At 31.9% G+C, this 20,174-nt stretch overlaps 1 protein-coding gene across 3 annotated transcripts; it reads right to left on the bottom strand.

Moving 5' to 3' along the window:
* Positions 1-975: 975 nt before the first annotated feature.
* Positions 976-19,865, bottom strand: egfl6 (EGF-like-domain, multiple 6). Of its 3 annotated transcripts, none has more exons than XM_042731921.1 (13): positions 19,646-19,865; positions 16,650-16,756; positions 15,515-15,607; positions 12,707-12,826; positions 11,964-12,083; positions 11,101-11,235; positions 10,800-10,922; positions 9,175-9,237; positions 8,243-8,500; positions 3,336-3,410; positions 3,148-3,243; positions 2,150-2,412; positions 976-1,132 (listed from the first exon to the last, which is right to left on the bottom strand). In XM_042731921.1, exons 1-13 carry the CDS (start codon positions 19,714-19,716, stop codon positions 1,025-1,027), a joined length of 1,632 nt encoding a protein of 543 aa, XP_042587855.1. In that variant the 5' UTR covers positions 19,717-19,865; the 3' UTR covers positions 976-1,024. The 3 variants fall into 3 exon arrangements, with proteins under 3 accessions (XP_042587855.1, XP_042587856.1, XP_042587857.1); XM_042731922.1 differs by having other exon boundaries at positions 16,650-16,799; positions 19,646-19,837; XM_042731923.1 differs by lacking the exon at positions 9,175-9,237 and having other exon boundaries at positions 19,646-19,861.
* Between the last annotated feature and the right edge of the window lie 309 nt (positions 19,866-20,174).

Here is a 20,174-nt window from a genome sequence, read left to right as displayed (position 1 = left end):
GCATTTAGAAGATCAAAATGGAAGTTTATTGTTTTTTAGTATGAATATCTATGGATCAAGGATTTTGATGACATCACCCTGCACCGCAGCTTCTCATCAAACTCTGTCCAATCAAATGCTCTCTATGGATGCTGAAAAGGCAGTTGAAATTGGTCACTTGTTCACAGTTAGTATTTTCTGTATGGTGAATGGCACGTATGCATAAACTAGTTTGCATTTAGAAGATGTGCACTATATAGGAGATAGAGAACAAATTTCATATTCAGTGTAAATATGTTTTCATTTTGTGCATTGGAAATCTCATAATATTTTTTGTTTGGCCTGTTTTTTTTTTATTTATTTAGTGTGAGTGTGATTAGTTTGAGTCAGGCAGGTGTGTCGTGAATGTGGTGTTTTTTTTTAATAAATAAAAGTGAGTTATTTATTTTGTGCAGTTGGTTCAATTGATATAAAGCTTAAAAAATCATCAATTTGTAAACTATCCCTCACAGCCTTGTTAAATCCAGTATAGCATCTAGCCAATATTATGGGTCAACATTTATTCATTATTTTAAAATGATTCATTTATTTTTATTAAAAAAGTCAAACATCACGACTGAACAAGCTCAGAGCTGATGGTACGGAAGGTTTTAGCCTGCTTCATTGCCAAATATCTATTTCATTATAGAGAAAATTAACGAGATGCTGTCGTCTTGACAATGAGTCTTGATTTGAAATTATTAATAAAGAATTCTGTGAATAGAAGTGTAAAATTAATAAATCTGTTAAAATAGTTACATGTAAAGCAAAATTTACAGCCATTATAATGTTACAATGCTTATATAATCATACATTGACTGCTATCTACCTACAATCAGAAAACAGAATATCAATAACACTGACATGAATGTAATTCTCCTCATTTTCATGCCGGTTTGCACCTGCTTATTATGAAAGCTGAGCAACAGCTAAATCAGCGAAGTCTTTTGTTGTTGGTGAGATGGTTAAAAAAGTCACAAACTAAACGATGTCCTTTGTGTCGCCGCTAAAAGATGTCGGATTTATCATCCGAACAGGGTCCAGAGATCAGAACCACGTGATCCAGACCGATCTCTCCGCTGGCTGACCTCCCACGCTCTGCCTCAAAGATGATCTGAAGAAACAGTCAAAACATTAATAAATATACTGGAATAAGCTGGAGAACATAAAAAAAAATAAAAAATCAATAGAAGATAGGTCAAATAATTAGACACATTTCAAAACCAAATCAATAACTTGTTTGTAACTTGTTCAAAAAAAGTCAGCATATAATATTTTCTTAATATTTTTGTCATTGTCATTTTGTCATTTTTCTATATGGCACAATATACTGTATTGATATAATTGCAATTTTTATTTAGAAATTTACATTTTTGTTTTGTTAATAGAAATTTCTGTAAAATTAATGAAAAATGTCCGGGCAGAATTTTTTTTCCTTTCTTTACAGTGTAGTTGTGTAATGTAAATAACACAAACATAAATATATAATTTTAAATATATAATAAATATTTAAACTTAAATAATAATGTGACTAAAATAACAATAAACTTGTCTTAAAAAATACTATTTGTGTGTCTGTGTGAGTTATATACATTATTTATTACTTTATATACACACATATAGAGACAAGATCTAGTTCAAACAATAAGACATTTTCTTTTTACCATCCAATCATTTCAATTTTTTCCTATATATCTTAATATTTTTGTCATGTTTTCTAGTACAAAAAAAAGTGAGATGCAAAATGACTTAACATGATCCAAATTAAGTGCATTTATGCTTAAATTAAGAAATTATAGAATAATTTTTATGTTTAATTTTTTTTTGATTTTTTTCCCTTTTTTGTTCATTTTAAGCATAAACGGATAAAATTTTGCTTGATTATTCAGAACACAATGCTTAAGTAAATAATTTTGAATCTAAAGTAAATGAATCCTGATTAAAGAATGTTTAGATATTTTTTCCGGAAAACAAGACATAAATACTAAGGAAGAAAATACTTTATTTTTGTTTGTTTGTTTGTTTGTTTTGCAGTGTGTGGCTCAAATATCACGCCTTTCAATTTTAAGAACTTAAAAAAAAAAAAAAAAAAAAAGAAAAAAAAAACTCATGCTGAATAAGTGTAACTCACGGCCTCCGGAGTGTTTTCTGTCCAGGTGATGGTGATCTGCTCGGACTGCCAGCTGCGGTTCAGAGGGTTTCTTCTCTCCCAGACGGCCACGGCGCTGTTGTCCAGCATCACTTGTAAGACGCCCATGTTCTGAACTTGAATGCGATAATCAAATTTCAGACAGAAGCTGCTCTGACGCATATAATCATCCAGCAGCAGCTTTATCCTCGCCTGCTCCTTCCTGTTCCCCACAGGACCCTCGAGAGCCAAGTAATATTCCCTTCCTGAAGAACCAAAGAGAAAAAGCCATGATCAAGATTAATGCATTTACTGGATTTTTAAAAAGAATGTTTAGACCGTAACACAGTATACATGTAAATATTGTAAGGGGGAATTTTTTTTTAACCATAACAAACCAGAGGAGGAAATGTTATGCAATACTGTCAAATTTGTTTGTAAATATTTATTAAATTAAATTATAAAATGTTATATTAGTGAAACAAATAACAAAATGAACAAAATTATTGAAAATTATTATTAATATTGTAGATATTATTTGTTTAATATTATTATACTGATATACTATTACATTAATATCATTATACTACTACTAAATACTACTAAATATATGTTTAAATTATAGTACTTTAATGAAACCTTTAATATTTAATATTAAGTAAAAATGTAATCTTAAAGTAACTAAAATGTATAACATATTTACATATGAGCAATTTATAATTTTTTTGATTATATTGTTATTTTAGTCACTAATGTTACATTTCTAATAAATATGAAAGTGGTTACATATAAAAATAGTTAATATTTATTTTTTGCACTACGATTTTGTTATTTTATTTGAGGTCAATCAATGTGGATTTTGAGCAATAGGGAAAATGTTATGCATTCAAACGCTGACTAAGCTTTCAGTAGATTTGAAACTGACACAAGGGGGAACTATGACTATGACTTGTGTTAATTTTCCCAGTGGACAGATTATTAATGCTCATTTGAGTTTGTACCGTTTTCATGATATTTGATGGTCCAGTCCAGATCATCTTGATCATCCTGCACCCATTCACACGCACCACGATCAAAGTCACAGTCCGTCAGGAATCCTGCTCAAATAAACACATACAGCACTTCCTCAAATCATCTGAATGCTGGAAAGACAGAAGCGTTTGGATGTAATCTGAAAGAGTTTGCTTACTTTCCTTCAGCGGTGCTGCCTGGATCTCCTTCGGCTCTGATTCTGGACCATAAACAGGCACAAAATCATCTGGAACTACAAATGGAAAAACACACAGATCATAAAGAGCATTTCCAACATTTCAGTCATACCAGAAGAACAGCGAAAGCAGCACGTAATGATCCAGATGCTGTTCCTGCGGCGCTCAACAGAAAACTGAGCTGAAGCTGATGTGCTTCCAGCTTTAGAATAATGTTTTATGACTCTCTTGAATGAATAATGCACAATAAGTAAAGTAAATGAGCTTAATTATGATTTCATGCTTACATTAAATGATTTGAAGATGAGTTAAAGGTAAAACTTTTTAGATTAGATTAGATTCAACTTTATTGTCACTGCACATGTAAGGTACAAGGCAACGAAATGCAGTTAGCATCTAACCAGAAGTGCAATAAGCAGTAAGTACAGAATATACAAGGTCTACAATATGTACAATAACTATACAGATAAGTATTATGGACATAATTTACAGATTTAAATCAGCATGATATACAGATAGGTGTACTATGAACATACTATACAGATGAAATATGTGAAAGTGTATGTACACTATAGGCAGAACTATGAACATATGAACAATTTACACTATTGCAATGGAAAGTAAAGTGCATAGAAAATATTTCAGTGTGCGAATGGGTTATTCAGTGTTTCTGGATGAACAGACAGTAGTGCAAAAACTTTTCTAATTACAGTTATATATTTAGAACAAACCTTTTTGAAGTGCATTAATACGGTACTGGATTCTACGAAAAGTCCATAAATACAGTACTTAATAAGAAGGAATTGTGCATTTTGTTGTGTTTAGGATTGACGAAAATCTCTGTAAACTTAAATAAATATGCAGTTTTCTCACTGTCTGTTTTCCTATGGATTTTTAAAAATATATTTTCATATTAATTAAATATGAATTATTATTTTATTTAAACTACATGTCAATATTACGTACACTACTACATACAAAGACATTAATATTTATGATTATTTTATTCATTTCTGAGTATACTGTTATTTCAGTCAGCCACTTTCATATGTTAATGTTTATTTTTTATATATATTTATTTTGCACTACCAGTATTCTACTTAAATTAGAGGTCTGTTTTTCTATGGATTTTGCTTTTACTGCTTTTGCTTTTGATTTTTTTTTTATTTTGCTTTTGCTTTTACTGATTATTGCTTTTACAAACTCTTTAAACTACAGTATTTCATCTTCTCTTGGTAAATCAGGGAAAGCCCTCACTAGAAAGTGAATATCTGAAGAAGAGAGGGATCCTGCAAGTGGACACTTGCCTGAGCTTTCAGACTCTCATGTTGTTAGGAGAGCAGACAGCAGTCAGACTAATGGAGAGATGATGAAAGACAGTCAAACAGCTGTTCTGATGCAGATAATAAAAGGCTTGAGCCCTCTCCGGCTGTTTGTCCCTCTAGGAAAAGAGCGCTGGAAGATGTTTCTTAAGGCAAAGCTGATCTGTGTCTTGGGCTTGTCTCCTCCTGTCGGATCTCTAACATGAGTCTTGTCGAGAGATTTAGAGTTTCTAAGACATGTCCTTTCATTGTGTTAAACATAGTTATTTTCCTGTAGAAATAAATGCAATTATGATATCTGATGATAAGATTTGAGATCTTTCATCTAATATTTATATTTTATTTTATTTCCGATTTCATAGTTTTAGTTTTAGTTTACAATAACAAAACTACTTTGTAAAAAAATTTGGGTTAGTAGATTTTTGGAAAAACTGTTTTTTTTTCTCTCTCTCAGTTTTAGCCCAAACTTCATTTCGATTAGTTGCAGTTAGTTTTTTATTTAACATTTAGATTTTTTTTTTAATTATTACTTCAGATTTCAATGGAAAAAAAAAATAAAACAAAAATATATATATAGTTTTAGTTTTAGTCACAACATAGTAAAAAAAAAAATTATATTCTTAAAACAGTTTATTTAAAATAAAGTAAATGTTTCTTTTTCTTCTCTATTCTGTGAGCAGTGGTGTTTGTGTTTCTTCTCGTGCGGGTCACAGTGGTTCAGCGTTATTGATCGTGTGTCAGTGTGATTGATCGCTCTACGCTCGGCTCTTCATTCATCTATTGTGATCTGGACTCTATAGAAGACACGGCTGTTTCTCCATTAATCATCAGTCTGTCTTTGCCACTGAAATGAGTGTTTTAGGATGGTCATACTACACTTGTGTTTCATTTACTTCCATTCATATGCATGTGAATGAAGAAGATCAGGTTCACCAGCAAACTCTGACACGTGAGTCACAGACTGACCCATTCAGATCAAGACAAAAAATACAAATTATACATTAAAGTGGATAATTTAATTATTTAATTTAATTTAATTTAATTTAATTTAATTTAATTTAATTTAATTTAATTTAATTTAAAAACAGAAGACACACACACACACACACACACACACACACACACACACACACACACACACACACACACACACACACATAGTATTCAAAACAGGGTTATTATTGTTAACTAAAACCATAAAAAAGGGAAAAAAGAAAGAAAAAAATCACTTGAAAATTACTTGAAATGAAAAAGACATTGCTGGAAAGTGAAAATTCATTTCTCATTTTCAATTGGTTGAAGTACTAAAATAAACTAAAACTCAACTAAAAATTACTAAAACAAAACTGTCATTTGAAATAAAATACTATTTAACTTAAATAAATAAAATAAATAAATGAATGAATGAATGAATGATGATTGATTGATTGATTGATTGATTGATTGAATGAATGAATGAATGAATGAATGAATAAATGCTTATTTTATTTTAGCTAGTTGCCATATCTCATATTCATTAATATAACTTGATGTATGAAAAATAAAAAATAAATAATAAATAAACTAAACTAAATAACAATAATACAATTATTTAAATTATTATTAATTATTATTTTTATCACATTAAAAATATTATTTAAAGCTAAAATTATCCAAATTTCAACTAAAATTTAAAAATGACTGAATCAAAAGATGTAAATTCCTCAAATTGAATTAAGGCTGAAAGCAGGATGCAGAGTTATAATATATATTTAAATTTAAGCGAGTGGAATTAAATTAGAACGATGTTTTTAACAACAATTTAAGTTTTCGGTATAAATTATGTTCTTATCCATTCAACATATTAACATTTGATGGTGGAAGATGCCTACAGACGAAAATAATCTGTAAATAAATCCTGTGTGCTAAAATCATCTGTGTTTATTGATGAAGTCTGCAGGATAATGGTGTTCAGATGTGCTTCACTCCTACATCCGCTCCGTCACATCACATCTCACATCAGACCAGTTTAATAAGCACTTACTCCACCAGCACCAGTTATTTCCTCCTGCGCAAACCCCTGACACCATCCTGCAAACGCATGAAATGCTGCTTCCTCTCACGGGAAATACTAAGAGTCAGATGCAGTTGTGGAATTGGAAATTATTCTTGGTCTCCCTGTCTGTGCATGTAGCTGGGTTCAGTCCCAGCATGCCCTGAAAACAGACCCCGCTCATCCACTCTGTTTTCTTGGCTTTGTGAAAAATACTAGAGCAAGATATGAAAAGCTCTAAACATAAGTGTAGTTATTGTTTGCTAAAACTAAAACTATTAAAAATCGTTAACTGGAGAAAAAATACAATTTCATATTAGACAAAAAACTATAAAAACCCGAAAACTTGCCCTTGCAATTAACTATAGTTTAAATTGAAGTACTTAAAATAACTAAAACTAAAACATTAGCGTTGTTATTATTAAGCAAAAAGAATTTCCATGAACAGAAATTAAGGTGAAATAAAATAAATATATTAGATGAAAAACATTATGAAACTTGAAAACTTATAATAAAGTACAAGCTGAAGTACTAAAACGATTCAAATATTAGTGTTGCTATTGTTAAAAAAAAAAAACTATTAAAATCATTTTCATTAACTGAAATAAAACTGAATTAAAATTAAATTAAAATTAAATTTCATATTATAAAAACTTGAAAATCACAAAAACTTGAAAATAAAATAAAAATACCAGATTAAAAAAATTAAGCTTAAAATACCTTTGCAACTAACTAAAGTTTAAGTTGAAGTACTAAAATAACAAAAACTAAAACTAGTAAAACAAATTTTCGTTAACAGAAATAAAGCTAAAATAAAATTATATATATATATATATATATATTAAAACCAATTTTCGTATATATATATATATATTGCTTTAAACTTTTGTGGTTTCTCTAGCTTTCTTTTATTTGTTTATATATATATATATATGTATATATATATATATATATATATATATATATATATATATATATATATATATATAAAGTAAAATATTAGATGGAAACTTTACACTTAAAAAATTGCCTAGAAAACTAGTACAAAACTGAAGTACAAAACTGAATAAAACTAAATATGACTGTTGTTCTTGTTAGATAAAACTAAAATGATTAAAATTGCTTTCATTAACTGAAATAAAGCTGAAATAAAATATAAATATTGGAACTTTGCAACTAACTAATAATTGAATTAAATTAAGATTAAATAAAATATATTTATAGTAAGTTTTTAATTAAAATAATTAAGAATACTAAAGATAGTATAAAATAAATCAAAATAAAAAAAGTGTTTATCTTTCAGTAACAGCAATCTCTCGCAGATGTTTTTGTGTTGATTCTCATTTTAGTCTGTAATGCAACACACCCAGTCTGTGTGTGGTTAATAATACCTAGTTCAGTTTCTCCTGCGTGTTTATGAACTGTATATCTGCAGCTGTGAGTGGACTCAGCACATTACTCAGTATATGTGCTCTTTAAATAGGACCACGTGTGTCAACAGTGTAAAGAGGAGTATTTTTAGTGTGTCACTCACAGAAAGCGTCTCCTCTGGGGTTCAGCTCCTCGCCCTCCAGCTGGTTTCCCGTGTCGTCTTCCTCCTCTTCATCTTCCTCATCATAAAACTTCTCCTCTGGAAACACAGGTTTCTGCTCCGGAGGGCCGATGTAGACCTCGCCTTCGTAGTCGAAGGGTTGCAGGCGGAGTCGTGGAGATTCAGTCACTGCAGGCTCGGGGATGGTGTTGTCAAACTTTCCTCCCAAAATACGAGTTTTGGAGGGGAAATCAGGAATAGCTGCAGGACACAGAAGATGGAATTAAATGCATGAGAAAACGGGAATGAAATCTTGTGTGCTGATGTTGAATGATGTTTTGAAGCCATTAAAATTCAAAAATGCATATACAAAGCCTGTTATTTTATTTGATTCATGCAATCGCAGCATTATTGCATTAATCATTTAATGTTCTTTTTATAAGCCATGACTGCATGTCTGGATATGAGGCTTTTCCATGCAAAGTGCATCTGTTGTGCATGAAGCCATTCACGAACATCAATAATTCAGTTGCATGGTAACACTTTACAATAAGGTTTCAACATTAGTAAACTAAATTAGTTAACACTGGTGCATTATATAGTAACATTATATATATATATATATATATATATATATATATATATATTTCAACATATATATATATATTTATATATATATATATAGTGTCTGGTCTTTCAGATATCACATTAACTATTGCATTAACAAATGAGACTTTATTGTAAAGTGTTACCTGTTGCATTTGCAAAGCATTAAATAGGTTGCCAAAGTTTCCTCTTAATGCTGATGTTTGCCTGTTGTTTTCTACCACAAAAGAGTGTTTTCAGAAATCACATTAAAGATCAGAGCTTAGAGGAAATGTCCTTCTGCACATACAGCCATTCAGCGTTTGCTCTGCATCGCTGGACTTTCTCACCATTGAGAAACACTTCTGCATTTCCTTTCTCACCTTCCCAGGATCTGTAATAAAAAGGCTTGACTACAAAAACACAAAGGATTCGATTCACATGAGTTAAATGATGTTGCTCAGAGGTCAAAGTTCAGAAAACTTGCTGAGATCTCAGTTCAGTTTAAAGAAACAATTCACCCAAAATGAAAATGTCCTCACTCTCAGGCAATCCACGATGTAGATGACATTGTTTCTTCATCAGATTTGGAGAAATGCAGCATTGCATCAGTGTCTCAGCAATGTATGCTCTGCAGTGAATGGGTGCCGTCAGAATGAGAGTCCAAACAGCTGATAAAAACATCACAATAATCCACAAGTAATCCACACCACTCCAATCCATCAGTTACCATATGGAGAAGACAAAATATGAAACAAATCCATCAAGACGTTTTTAACTTGAAACCATAATCCATAATAATGTATCCTCCAGTGAAAAAGTCAATCTCTGTTGTCTCTCACATCACAATCCACAAACATATTTGTTTAGAGCTGTTCTGGAATGTTTTGGCTTGTAAACAGTGCTTGATCTGTGCAGATTTCTCTCCTGATTCAGAACAGACCACTTTTTCACTGAAGGAAGCATTATTATGGATTATGGACTCGTATTTTAGACAGAAGCAATGGTTTGAAATTACAATGTCTTAAAGATGGATTTGTTTTGTTTGTCTTCTCAAGACATTAACAGATGGACTGGAGTGCTGTGGATTACTTGTGGATTATTGTGATGTTTTTATCAGCTGTTTGGACTCTCATTCTGACGGCACCCATTCACTGCAGAGCATCCATTGCTGAGACACTGATGCATTGCTACAGTTCTCCAATTCTAATGAAGAAACAAACTCACCTACAAACTGGATGTCATGAGGATGAGCACATTTTCAGCAAATTATAATTTTTGGGTGAACTATTCCTTTAGATAAGTTTTCCTATGCCCTTAGATGTTTCTCCTAAAGTTCCTCTATGCGTGGATCCTCACTCATTTCTACAGAAGTGCAGCTCTGGAGTCTATGCAGATAAAGAAGAACAGTTTCCTTTGGCCTTCACTTCAGTGTGTTCGGTACAAACGCAGATATTTACACAGGTGGGATTTCAATTGCAGACTTTCTCTGCCTGACACCTGTGAAATTCAGGAGGCTCTTTAAAGGAAACACTTTGGAGCTGCTGATGATTCCTACAGCATTTTATTTCCTGTCATTTCACCCCTTCAAGGCTAATTACAAACATACACAAAAATTAACTCAAAATATAACTGCATATCCATATGCCAAATATACAGTAGAAGTTTGGACACAGAAACTTACTTTATATATCTTATTATTTTAGAGTTTTCTTGAGGTGCATTGTTGCATTTTAGTTTTGTTAAGAATTTCTCACATGCATTATATTTTAGATTTATACTCTACAAAAATAATTTCAAGCATTGAAGAATTTAAGGTCTTTAAGATCATGAGAAACACTTTCGGCCAGTATGTCCAAATTCATCACTGGTGGTGTATATTTCAACCAAAAGCAACCATTCTAATCTATAATATTGTATATTATGCATATAATTTTACTGATTCATTGATTTCATGTTTAATTTTGTCTCTCACCTGAACAATCAAATCCACTGCCACGGAAACCCTGCTTGCATTTACACTTGTAGGATCCATGAGTGTTGATGCACTCAGCATGATGACTGCACTTATGTGTGTTGGACGTGCATTCATTTATATCTAAGAAAATACAGTGAGTTTTAGTATTACATTTCAAAATATGAATCATTCTTATCATTTTTAAGATTATTAAATCGTTTTATTTAAAATTTTACAATAAAGTTTTACTTTCAAAACAGACTGCTGCACTCTATTATTTAGTCAATAATAACAGCAAGTTGCACTGTTTCTTTCTTACCAATGCAGTCGTATTTCCCATTGACGTATTTGAGATCATAACCCATCTGACACTTGCAGTAGTAGCTTCCAAATGTGTTGGTGCACTGACGGTTGAACGGACACTGGTTTTTCCCAGTTGCACATTCATCAATGTCTGAAGAAGAAAATGAGGGAAACAACGAGAGTTAATTAGGCATCTTGACCATCAGCTTTCATTGACCAAAAGGGACTTATGAATTGCCATGATTTTTTCCACCAGCTCTTGATTACAAGGATTTTGATAAAATAATTTCAATACATAACAATCACAACTAAACACAAACCAATTAAATATTTTAAAGCAAAGCACAACTAGATTTATTTATTTATTTATTTATTTATTTATGCTTGCTTGCTTGTTAAAACTGGAGCATATATCTGCATATGAGGTCAGAAAAAATAAACATAATTCTACGGGAAAACAAGATTATTTTTTCTGACCCCATTGGCAGATTTTTTTTTTAAATCTCATTTTAAGCATAAATTCAACTAATTGCCAGTGGGGTCAGAAAATTTGACTTAAAATTATTATTATTATTATTATTATTTTTTTTTTTCATTGAAATCTAAAATTTACTGATATTTCTGGGTAAATCAGGTTTATTTTAAGCAAAATTTAAATAATCTGATATCTCCAATATCAAAGAAAAAACAAACTATTTTTAAAATTTTAATCAGATGTAAAGGTCAAGTTATTATTGGTATGATAAAGAAAAAACACAAAGCAAATCCAGACCCAAAATCTGACTTGCACTGAGCAACTCCATCACTTTCATCAGTGAGTGAGCAGTTACTATAGCAACAGATTCATCTGAAGAGCGGGTGTCATTGAACTGTTCTCACCCTCACAGGTCTTCCCATCAGATCCCAGCTGCAGGCCAGGAGACGGACAGAGACAGCGGACCTCACCCTGCACCTCCTCACAGCCGTACTGACAGTGAGCCAGAGAACATGTCCTCGAGTCTGCAGGACACACGACAAAACATCCACAGACCTTCACTAACTCAGACACAAACTCAGATTCAAAGGATGATTAAATTAACTAATGTACAAAAGTTGACATTAGCCTCAATGAAATGGTAAATAAAGTCAACTTTTAGGTCATTTAGTATGTGCATCTTAAATTATTAAACAGCAAGAACTTGCCATATCAAACCAATGGCCTGCTGAACATGCTCAGTTTGATCACCCATAATCCATTGCACTTAAAATATTTGTGTTTTTGGATAAAGCATGTCGATTTATGTGCACATGCAAATTTTTGTTATTCTGAATTAGCCGTTAAGCTCTATTGAATTTTTAAGTCACCATTCGGGTGATTAATGTCCTATTTGGTAAAATTTCTTCAATTATGGAATAAATTGCATGCACTTGTTTTGGGTGCATATAATTAATATGACATTTTGAATTTGTGCAACTAATTGATACACAAATTAAGCAAACTTAAATTATTTCGTGGATTTACATAAGATTTACATCAATACACATTTAGCTTCAAAGTGATAGCTTATTGAACTTGGATCAATAAGTATAAGAACTTACTCTATTATACTCACATTTAAATATATTGCAGCACAGTCACTTACTTGCACAGGAGCCATCAGACATCAGCATGTATCCGTTTAAACAGTAGCACATATAGCTACCAAATGTGTTCATACAGCGATGTTCACAGGGCCGAGGCTTTAGACCGCACTCATTCAGATCTGAACCCAGAGACAGAAAGAGACAGGCTAGTCAAAAGCTGTGCACAAAGCATCATATTATTTCTGCATTATATAGCATAAATACTGTGTACAGTCTAGGAATTTACTGTGTGCATGGATGACCTACTACATTTGGTAAAATATATCTCATGTAATCTCACAATGCAGTGACCTTCCATTGTCAATATGATGAACGAATCAATAGTAATATCAGCCATAATACAGAGGCATCAGACCATTTTTACTGTAAAATATTACTGATAAATCCTTATCTGACAACAGAGATTACCATATACCGATATGAGACTTGTTTTCCTTGATGATATTTCAGGAACCATGGTGTGTGTGTGTGTTCTATTAGCTTTTAGAATCAGAACTAGCCATGCCAGATTGGGCGATTGAATCACTCTTTTGAACTAATCTGACGAACGTATTTGGGCTGAATTAGTTTGTGACTCAGTTTGATTCACAGTTCACTGATGCACTGAATCACTTGCAAAGACAAACAAGGGAAAACAAACAAACAAAATCCTTACTTGAAATAAAAATCATTAACTTAACAACAATATACAAAAAAAGTTGAAGTAACTTAATAAAATAAAATAAACAAAAAACTAGAACTCATAAAAACTAAATTTAGAAAAATAAATAATATGTAATAAATAATAAATAAAATAAAAATGACAAAAAAGTAGCGTTGTCAAATGATTAATTGCGATTCATTACATCCATAATAAAAGTTTTTGTTAACATAATATATGTGTGTGTACTGTGTATATTTACAAACCCGATTCCAAAAAAGTTGGGACACTGTACAAATTGTGAGTAAAAAAGGAATGAAATAATTTACAAATCTCATAAACTTATATTTTATTCACAATAGAATATAGATAACATATCAAATGTTGAAAGTGAGACATTTTGAAATGTCATGCCAAATATTGGCTCATTTTGGATTTCATGAGAGCTACACATTCCAAAAAAATTGGGACAGGTAGCAATAAGATGCTGGAAAAGTTAAATGTACATATAAGGAACAGCTGGAGGACCAATTTGCAACTTATTAGGTCAATTGGCAACATGATTGGGTATAAAAAGAGCCTCTCAGAGTGGCAGTGTCTCTCAGAAGTCAAGATGGGCAGAGGATCACCAATTCCCCCAATGCTGTGGCAAAAAATAGTGGAGCAATATCAGGAAGGAGTTTCTCAGAGAACAATTGCAAAGAGTTTAAAGTTATCATCATCTACAGTTCATAATATCATCCAAAGATTCAGAGAATCTGGATCAATCTCTGTGCGTAAGGGTCAAGGCTGGAAAACCATACTGGATGCCCGTGATCTTCGGGCCCTTAGACGGCACTGCATCACATACAGGAATGCTACTGTAATGGAAATCACAACATGGGCTCAGGAATACTTCCAGAAAACATTGTCGGTGAACACAATCCACCGTGCCATTCGCCGTTGCTGGATAAAACTCTATAGGTCAAAAAAGAAGCCATATCTAAACATGATCCAGAAGTGCAGACGTTTTCTCTGGACCAAGGCTAATTTAAAATGGACTGTGGCAAAGTGGAAAACTGTTCTGTGGTCAGATGAATCAAAATTTGAAGTTCTTTTTGGAAAACTGGGATGCCATGTCATCCGGACTAAAGAGGACAAGGACAACCCAAGTTGTTATCAGCGCTCAGTTCAGAAGCCTGCATCTCTGATGGTATGGGGTTACATGAGTGCGTGTGGCATGGGCAGCTTACACATCTGGGAAGGCACCATCAATGCCAGAAGGTATATCCAAGTTCTGGAACAACATATGCTCCCATCCAGACGTCGTCTCTTTCAGGGAAGACCTTGCATTTTCCAGCATGACAATGCATCATGGCTGAGTAGAAGAAGGACCCGGGTACTGAAATGGCCAGCCTGCAGTCCAAATCTTTCACCCATAGAAAACATTTGGCGCATCATAAAGAGGAAGATGCGACAAAGAATACCTAAGACAGTTGAGTAACTAGAAGCCTGTATTAGACAAGAATGGGACAACATTCCTATTCCTAAACTTGAACAACTTGTCTCCTCAGTCCCCAGACGTTTGCAGACTGTTATAAAAAGAAGAGGGGATGCCACACAGTGGTAAACATGGCCTTGTCCCAACTTTTTTAAGATGTATTGATGCCATGAAATTTAAAATCAACTTATTATTCCCTTAAAATTATACATTTTCTCAGTTTAAACATTTGATATGTCATCTATGTTGTATTCTGAATGAAATATTGAAATTTAAAACTTCCACATCATTGCATTCTGTTTTTATTCACAATTTGTACAGTGTCCCAACTTTTTTGGAATCAGGTTTGTATTATACACACATGCATGTATATATTTGAGAAAAATTTTATGTTTATATATTAAATATGTTTATATATAATATAAATTCTATGAATATAAATATATACATGTAAATATTTTCAATATATATACTGTATGTTTGTGTATTTATATATACATACATGTACACAGTACACACACATATATTATGTAAACAAAAACTTTTATTTTGGATGTGATTAATCATTTTTATTATTTACGTTTATGTAATTATATATATTACTATGTATTTAAAAAATATTGAAATAAACAAATTCAAAAATATTAACAAAAACTATAATAACCCTCAAATACCACTGGCACAAACCTTGACTACATGTCTTTCCGGTGTATCCGGGGAAGCACTTGCATTTGTTGGGGCCGACACACTCGCCGTGTTTGCAGCCCAGGTCACACTGAGCTGGTAAAACATTCAACAGTAGAGATATATTAAAGGAAACAGCACAGGTCAAATCCGTTCACAAAACCACACGTCTGGAAACCAAAGCCAACTTCTGTTCTCCCAGATTTCCTCTCATAGTTCAGTGTGGTTTAGAAAACCCAAACCGCAGAAAGAATGAACATATCATACTGTACTGTTTGAGTTTGTGGATGGAATATTCACCTAGTGTTTCCATATTTAAATGACTAGCTACACTCATGAACAATTCTCAATCACAGTATATACAGTTATATAACACTGTTGTAAATAAATTAATAAACAAATAACATAAGATTATGATAATAAAGTCATAGTATTGTGAGATTTAAGTTGTAATATTTTGAGAATAAAAGCAGTAGTCCTGAAATATTAACTTTATTCTCAACATATTGATGTTTAATCTCACAGTGCTATGACTTTATTCTCACAAGTTTACCCTCATATAAGACTTTGTTCTTCTACTGATACAACTTTATTCTAGTAATTTTGACTTTATCGAAGTATTATAACTTTAACCTCACAATTCTACACAATAAAGTTTTTAAAAGTTTTATTTTTTACATGGCACTAAAAAGCCATAGTACACTTACATTCTTGTCACCAATTCAAAAAATAAAAAAAAAATCCACAACTTTATTTTAAAAATATTATGATTTTAATCTTGTTTTGCTAAGACTTTGTTCTGGTCATTTTGACGTTATTCTCAAAATATTATGACTTTAATTTTTATTTTATTGACAAAATTTTACAAGTTTAATATTGTACATGACTTTATTCTTGTATTGCTATGACTTTATTCTCATAATATTGACTTTATTATCAAAATTTTAAGACTTTAATCTCAAAATGCGATGACTTCATTCTCATTTAGCTTATTCTCAAAACGCTGTGACTTTATTCTCATAATCTTTGATTATTACTTTTTTTTTTGTTTGTTTTGTGTTGAATTTAAATTGTATTGTTTATTTTCTTTTAATTAAATTAAACCACATTGTAGAATTGTTAGTTTCTCCTTATTTACCTTCACAGTGTCCTTTGCTGTTTTTCTTCCATCCATAACAGCACTCCAGTCTGCTGCCGTATCGACAAACGCCTGCCAAACTCCTTGATGGGATCTGACGCTTTTCCCTTTCCAGAAACATGTCAGTTTTACACAAAGACAGGAGGATTTCTAAAAATACATTTAGATATGATCCAAAAATCACAATATAAAAGCAAAATGATGTTTTATTATTATTAATATGAAAACATATAAGAGCAAAATTGTGAAATTTACTATCAAATTCTGAGTAAAAAGTCTTTCTACACCCATTTTTTCAGTATACAGACTGCCATGACTAGCTGACCACTGGACGTATTTTAGGCATTTAGAAAATCACAGGTTGTTTCAAGTGAAAATGAGTGTTGATTTGAAGGTAAAAGTCTCTTTCTGGTGACCTGTGACCTTCCTAGACTAATTCCAGCTGTAAAAGCAGCAGAAATGGGGAAACACACATGAAGATCAAGCAGGGATTTGAACAGACAGGATGTAGGAACCTCTGTGTTTATGGCTCTTTAAGTGTTTAACAGATGCCTCTTACAGGAACCTCTAAAATCTCCTTGACCACATTTCTGCTATAATTAAACCTTGCAGCAGATGGATCAGGAGCAGAAGGTGTGGGTTGTTTACACTGACAGTTACTTTAACAGGTTTTCATAGACATTTCACATGCCTGGAAGAGGTTTTGAATGAGGTTAATATTTAAATTAGCTTTTACTTATTTTTTTTTTTAAATTCCACTGCATTTTAAAAGTCTGATTATAATATGAGATTTCTTGCCACTTAATAGGAACATTTTGTAAATAATTAAAATTGCAGCAGTGCACAATGCATCAAATAATGAACGATGAACATTTATGAATGCATGTATCAATCTTAGTTATTTTATTTTTAAGTTTTTCACATTGCATTTTATATTTAATGATTTTTTAACTTTTTCTTGTAAGCTCATTTGCATTAAGTTAAACATTTCTCAACTTTGTCCAGCCACTGTACACACACACACAATGCTATCTTCACAATTTGTGGCTTTGAGATGATCTCTGTTATATTTTAAATCATCTATATCCAAATGTGTTACTAAAATGAAAACAATAATTAGTGGACAGTATTTGGACGTTTTTAATTATCATCATAGTTTTTCTGTTTGGTTGATGTGTCCGAGGACTTTTATTTTGACAGCTCTGAGAAGGCCAAATTTTTCTCTTCCTGGACCAATAAACATAAAAATAATATTTATGACTCATCCTGCACTACACAAATTTTCATCCAATTAGACGCTGTCTAGAATAAGCAAGCCCCTCACAATTTATCTGCGTAGCAACAGAAAGTCAACTAAAGTCTATAGCAATATATTACCTGCCCCAGTAACTGTTTCAACAGAAAATATGTCAAAATATGTCATGACAAAAGACAAAACTGCTTTTATTGACTGAGCAACATCCTCTCTGTGGTTCCAGATGTTTGTAATTCTGTGTGCTTCTCATGTTGGTCTCTAAATTTGGACCGGACTCCATCGGGACGGAGTGAATTAGTGGACTGACGGAAATAAACTGTACAGCAGCAAATGGGAGCCAGTCGTGTGAACAGGTGGCCAACGCTCATTACGGCCAAAATTAGCAGCTCATCATTGGCAGATCAGCACCGACAGCTTCACAAACCAACACAACAGCCATTTACGAAAATACTGCACAAATATTTCAAATCTAATCAAGCTTGTGCATCACTTACAGCTACTTTTGTATTTAATAGTGATTTGAATTAATGATTAAGAGCCATTATGTTAACAATATACAGGTTTATTGAAATTCATTGATTCAGTTGAAGTAATCAAAGTAAAGTCACATTACTCTAAAAAAAAGTTTTTCTATTTTGATAACACTTTACAATAACATCTAACATTAGCATTAACATTAACAATGAGCAGTACATTTGTTTCAGTATTTATTAATCTTCATGAACGTTAGTGAATAAAATATTTATATGTATATATTATATATTCTGTTTATTTATTATAGTTTTGTTAATGTATTGAATTCATCTGAATGTCTGTATACTAAAAAAGGGTGTAGAATTCTAAAACTATTCAAAAGTTATTGTACAAAAAAAACTATTCATTATTTGATCATGCCAGCTCATAAAAATGTAACGATATAAGGTAAAACTTTTGATTTTAATAATGTATTAGTAAATTTTGACATTAATATTGATTAAAAGATCAATAAATGCTTTATAAGTAGTTGTGATTGTTAAATCATGTTAACTAATGCAGTTAAACCTTATTTTAAAGTGTGTTTTTGTCTTGTCTTCCATTAAAAAAAAAAAAATCAAAAAATTCATACATCAAGATACGTTTACTTGAGAAGCAAAAAGACTTCAGATATTAAGTCTTGTTTTCTAAAAAAAAATAAATGCACCAAATTTAAATGAGTTTTTGCTTAAAACAATACATTTCTGGCAATCCAATAAGAAAATAATATTGTTTTATTTAAGTTTATTTCTCTTACCCCATTGACAGTTTTTTTTTTTTTACTCACTTAATTTTGATTGTTTTTTATTTTTCAGTTTTGCTGTTTGTTTATTTTATTTATTTATTTATTTTTTGTTTGCAGTTTATGCATTTAATATGGCTACAAAAGCAATAAAAATTAAATATTGACATTTAATTAAAAAAGCCTGCATTGGTCACAAAAGTTTTTGCACATTAATTACTGTTGCCTTTTCACTTATGAATTGATCTGCTCCATAAATCACCCCAAATAAGATCTCAATTAAATGAAGAACAATCTACTGTACTTCTCAGATGTTTCTCCTAAGATAAGACCTAAATAATCTGACATGCATCTCCTCTAGAGTTACAGAAAATATCTCAACAATGTCTCAAATTAAAGTCTCCAATCCAAAGTCAGAGATCTCAGTATGAGCATTAAGATTGCTTAAGTTTCTCCACAACAGAGGCTGTTTAACTTCACACTTACCTGTAATCTGCTGATCCTGAGGTGAAATAAAGCAGGAATGACAGAGCGCTGATCCACAGCAAATGTTTCATGTTTTAAAGCAATCCTCTTTATTTCTGTGCTGTCCTTTTCTCTTCTGTTTGCGTTTCCTAGCGTGATAGCAGGATGAAGTCTGCAGCGTCTGTCCTCTCGTCTCGTGAGTGTCTCTCTCTCGTCCTGCTGAAATTCCAGATGTCATTGCGTTGAGTGACAGAAGGGCTGGAAGTCTTTTGTGGGGGTGTTTCAAACATCTCTCTCTGAAACTCAATCTGTGATGTCTAGAATGATGGAGTTGTGTCAAACATCTCACTTCACACTCCAGGAGAAAGAAAACCTGGGTTAAGAGAAATTCAGATTCTTAATGAAAGAATACAGTCTTTTGATTCATGAACATCAAACTGAATCAAATTATAATTTGCCAATATAATGGCAATTTAAAGAAATTTGACAGTCATAATAAAGAGCAATTTCATGCAACAATAATAGTTTGAATAGACAATACTATTCATTA

This window comes from Cyprinus carpio, chromosome B9 (assembly GCF_018340385.1).
Source record: "Cyprinus carpio isolate SPL01 chromosome B9, ASM1834038v1, whole genome shotgun sequence".
Taxonomy (NCBI): Eukaryota; Metazoa; Chordata; class Actinopteri; order Cypriniformes; family Cyprinidae; genus Cyprinus; species Cyprinus carpio.
The sequence above is the reverse complement of the archived record's forward strand: the minus strand, read 5'-3'. Positions and strand labels throughout refer to the sequence as shown.

Bases quoted from the DNA above. Each gene is read 5' to 3' on its own strand.
- egfl6 (XM_042731921.1), bottom strand. From the start codon at position 19,716: ATGAAACATTTGCTGTGGATCAGCGCTCTGTCATTCCTGCTTTATTTC. The intron at 16,757-19,645 runs GTAAGTGTGAAG...GTTTCTGGAAAG, and splicing joins TCAGGATCAGCAGATTACAG to GGAAAAGCGTCAGATCCCAT. The intron at 8,501-9,174 runs GTGAGAAAGTCC...TGTGTCCTGCAG, and splicing joins TGCAGAAGTGTTTCTCAATG to CTATTCCTGATTTCCCCTCC.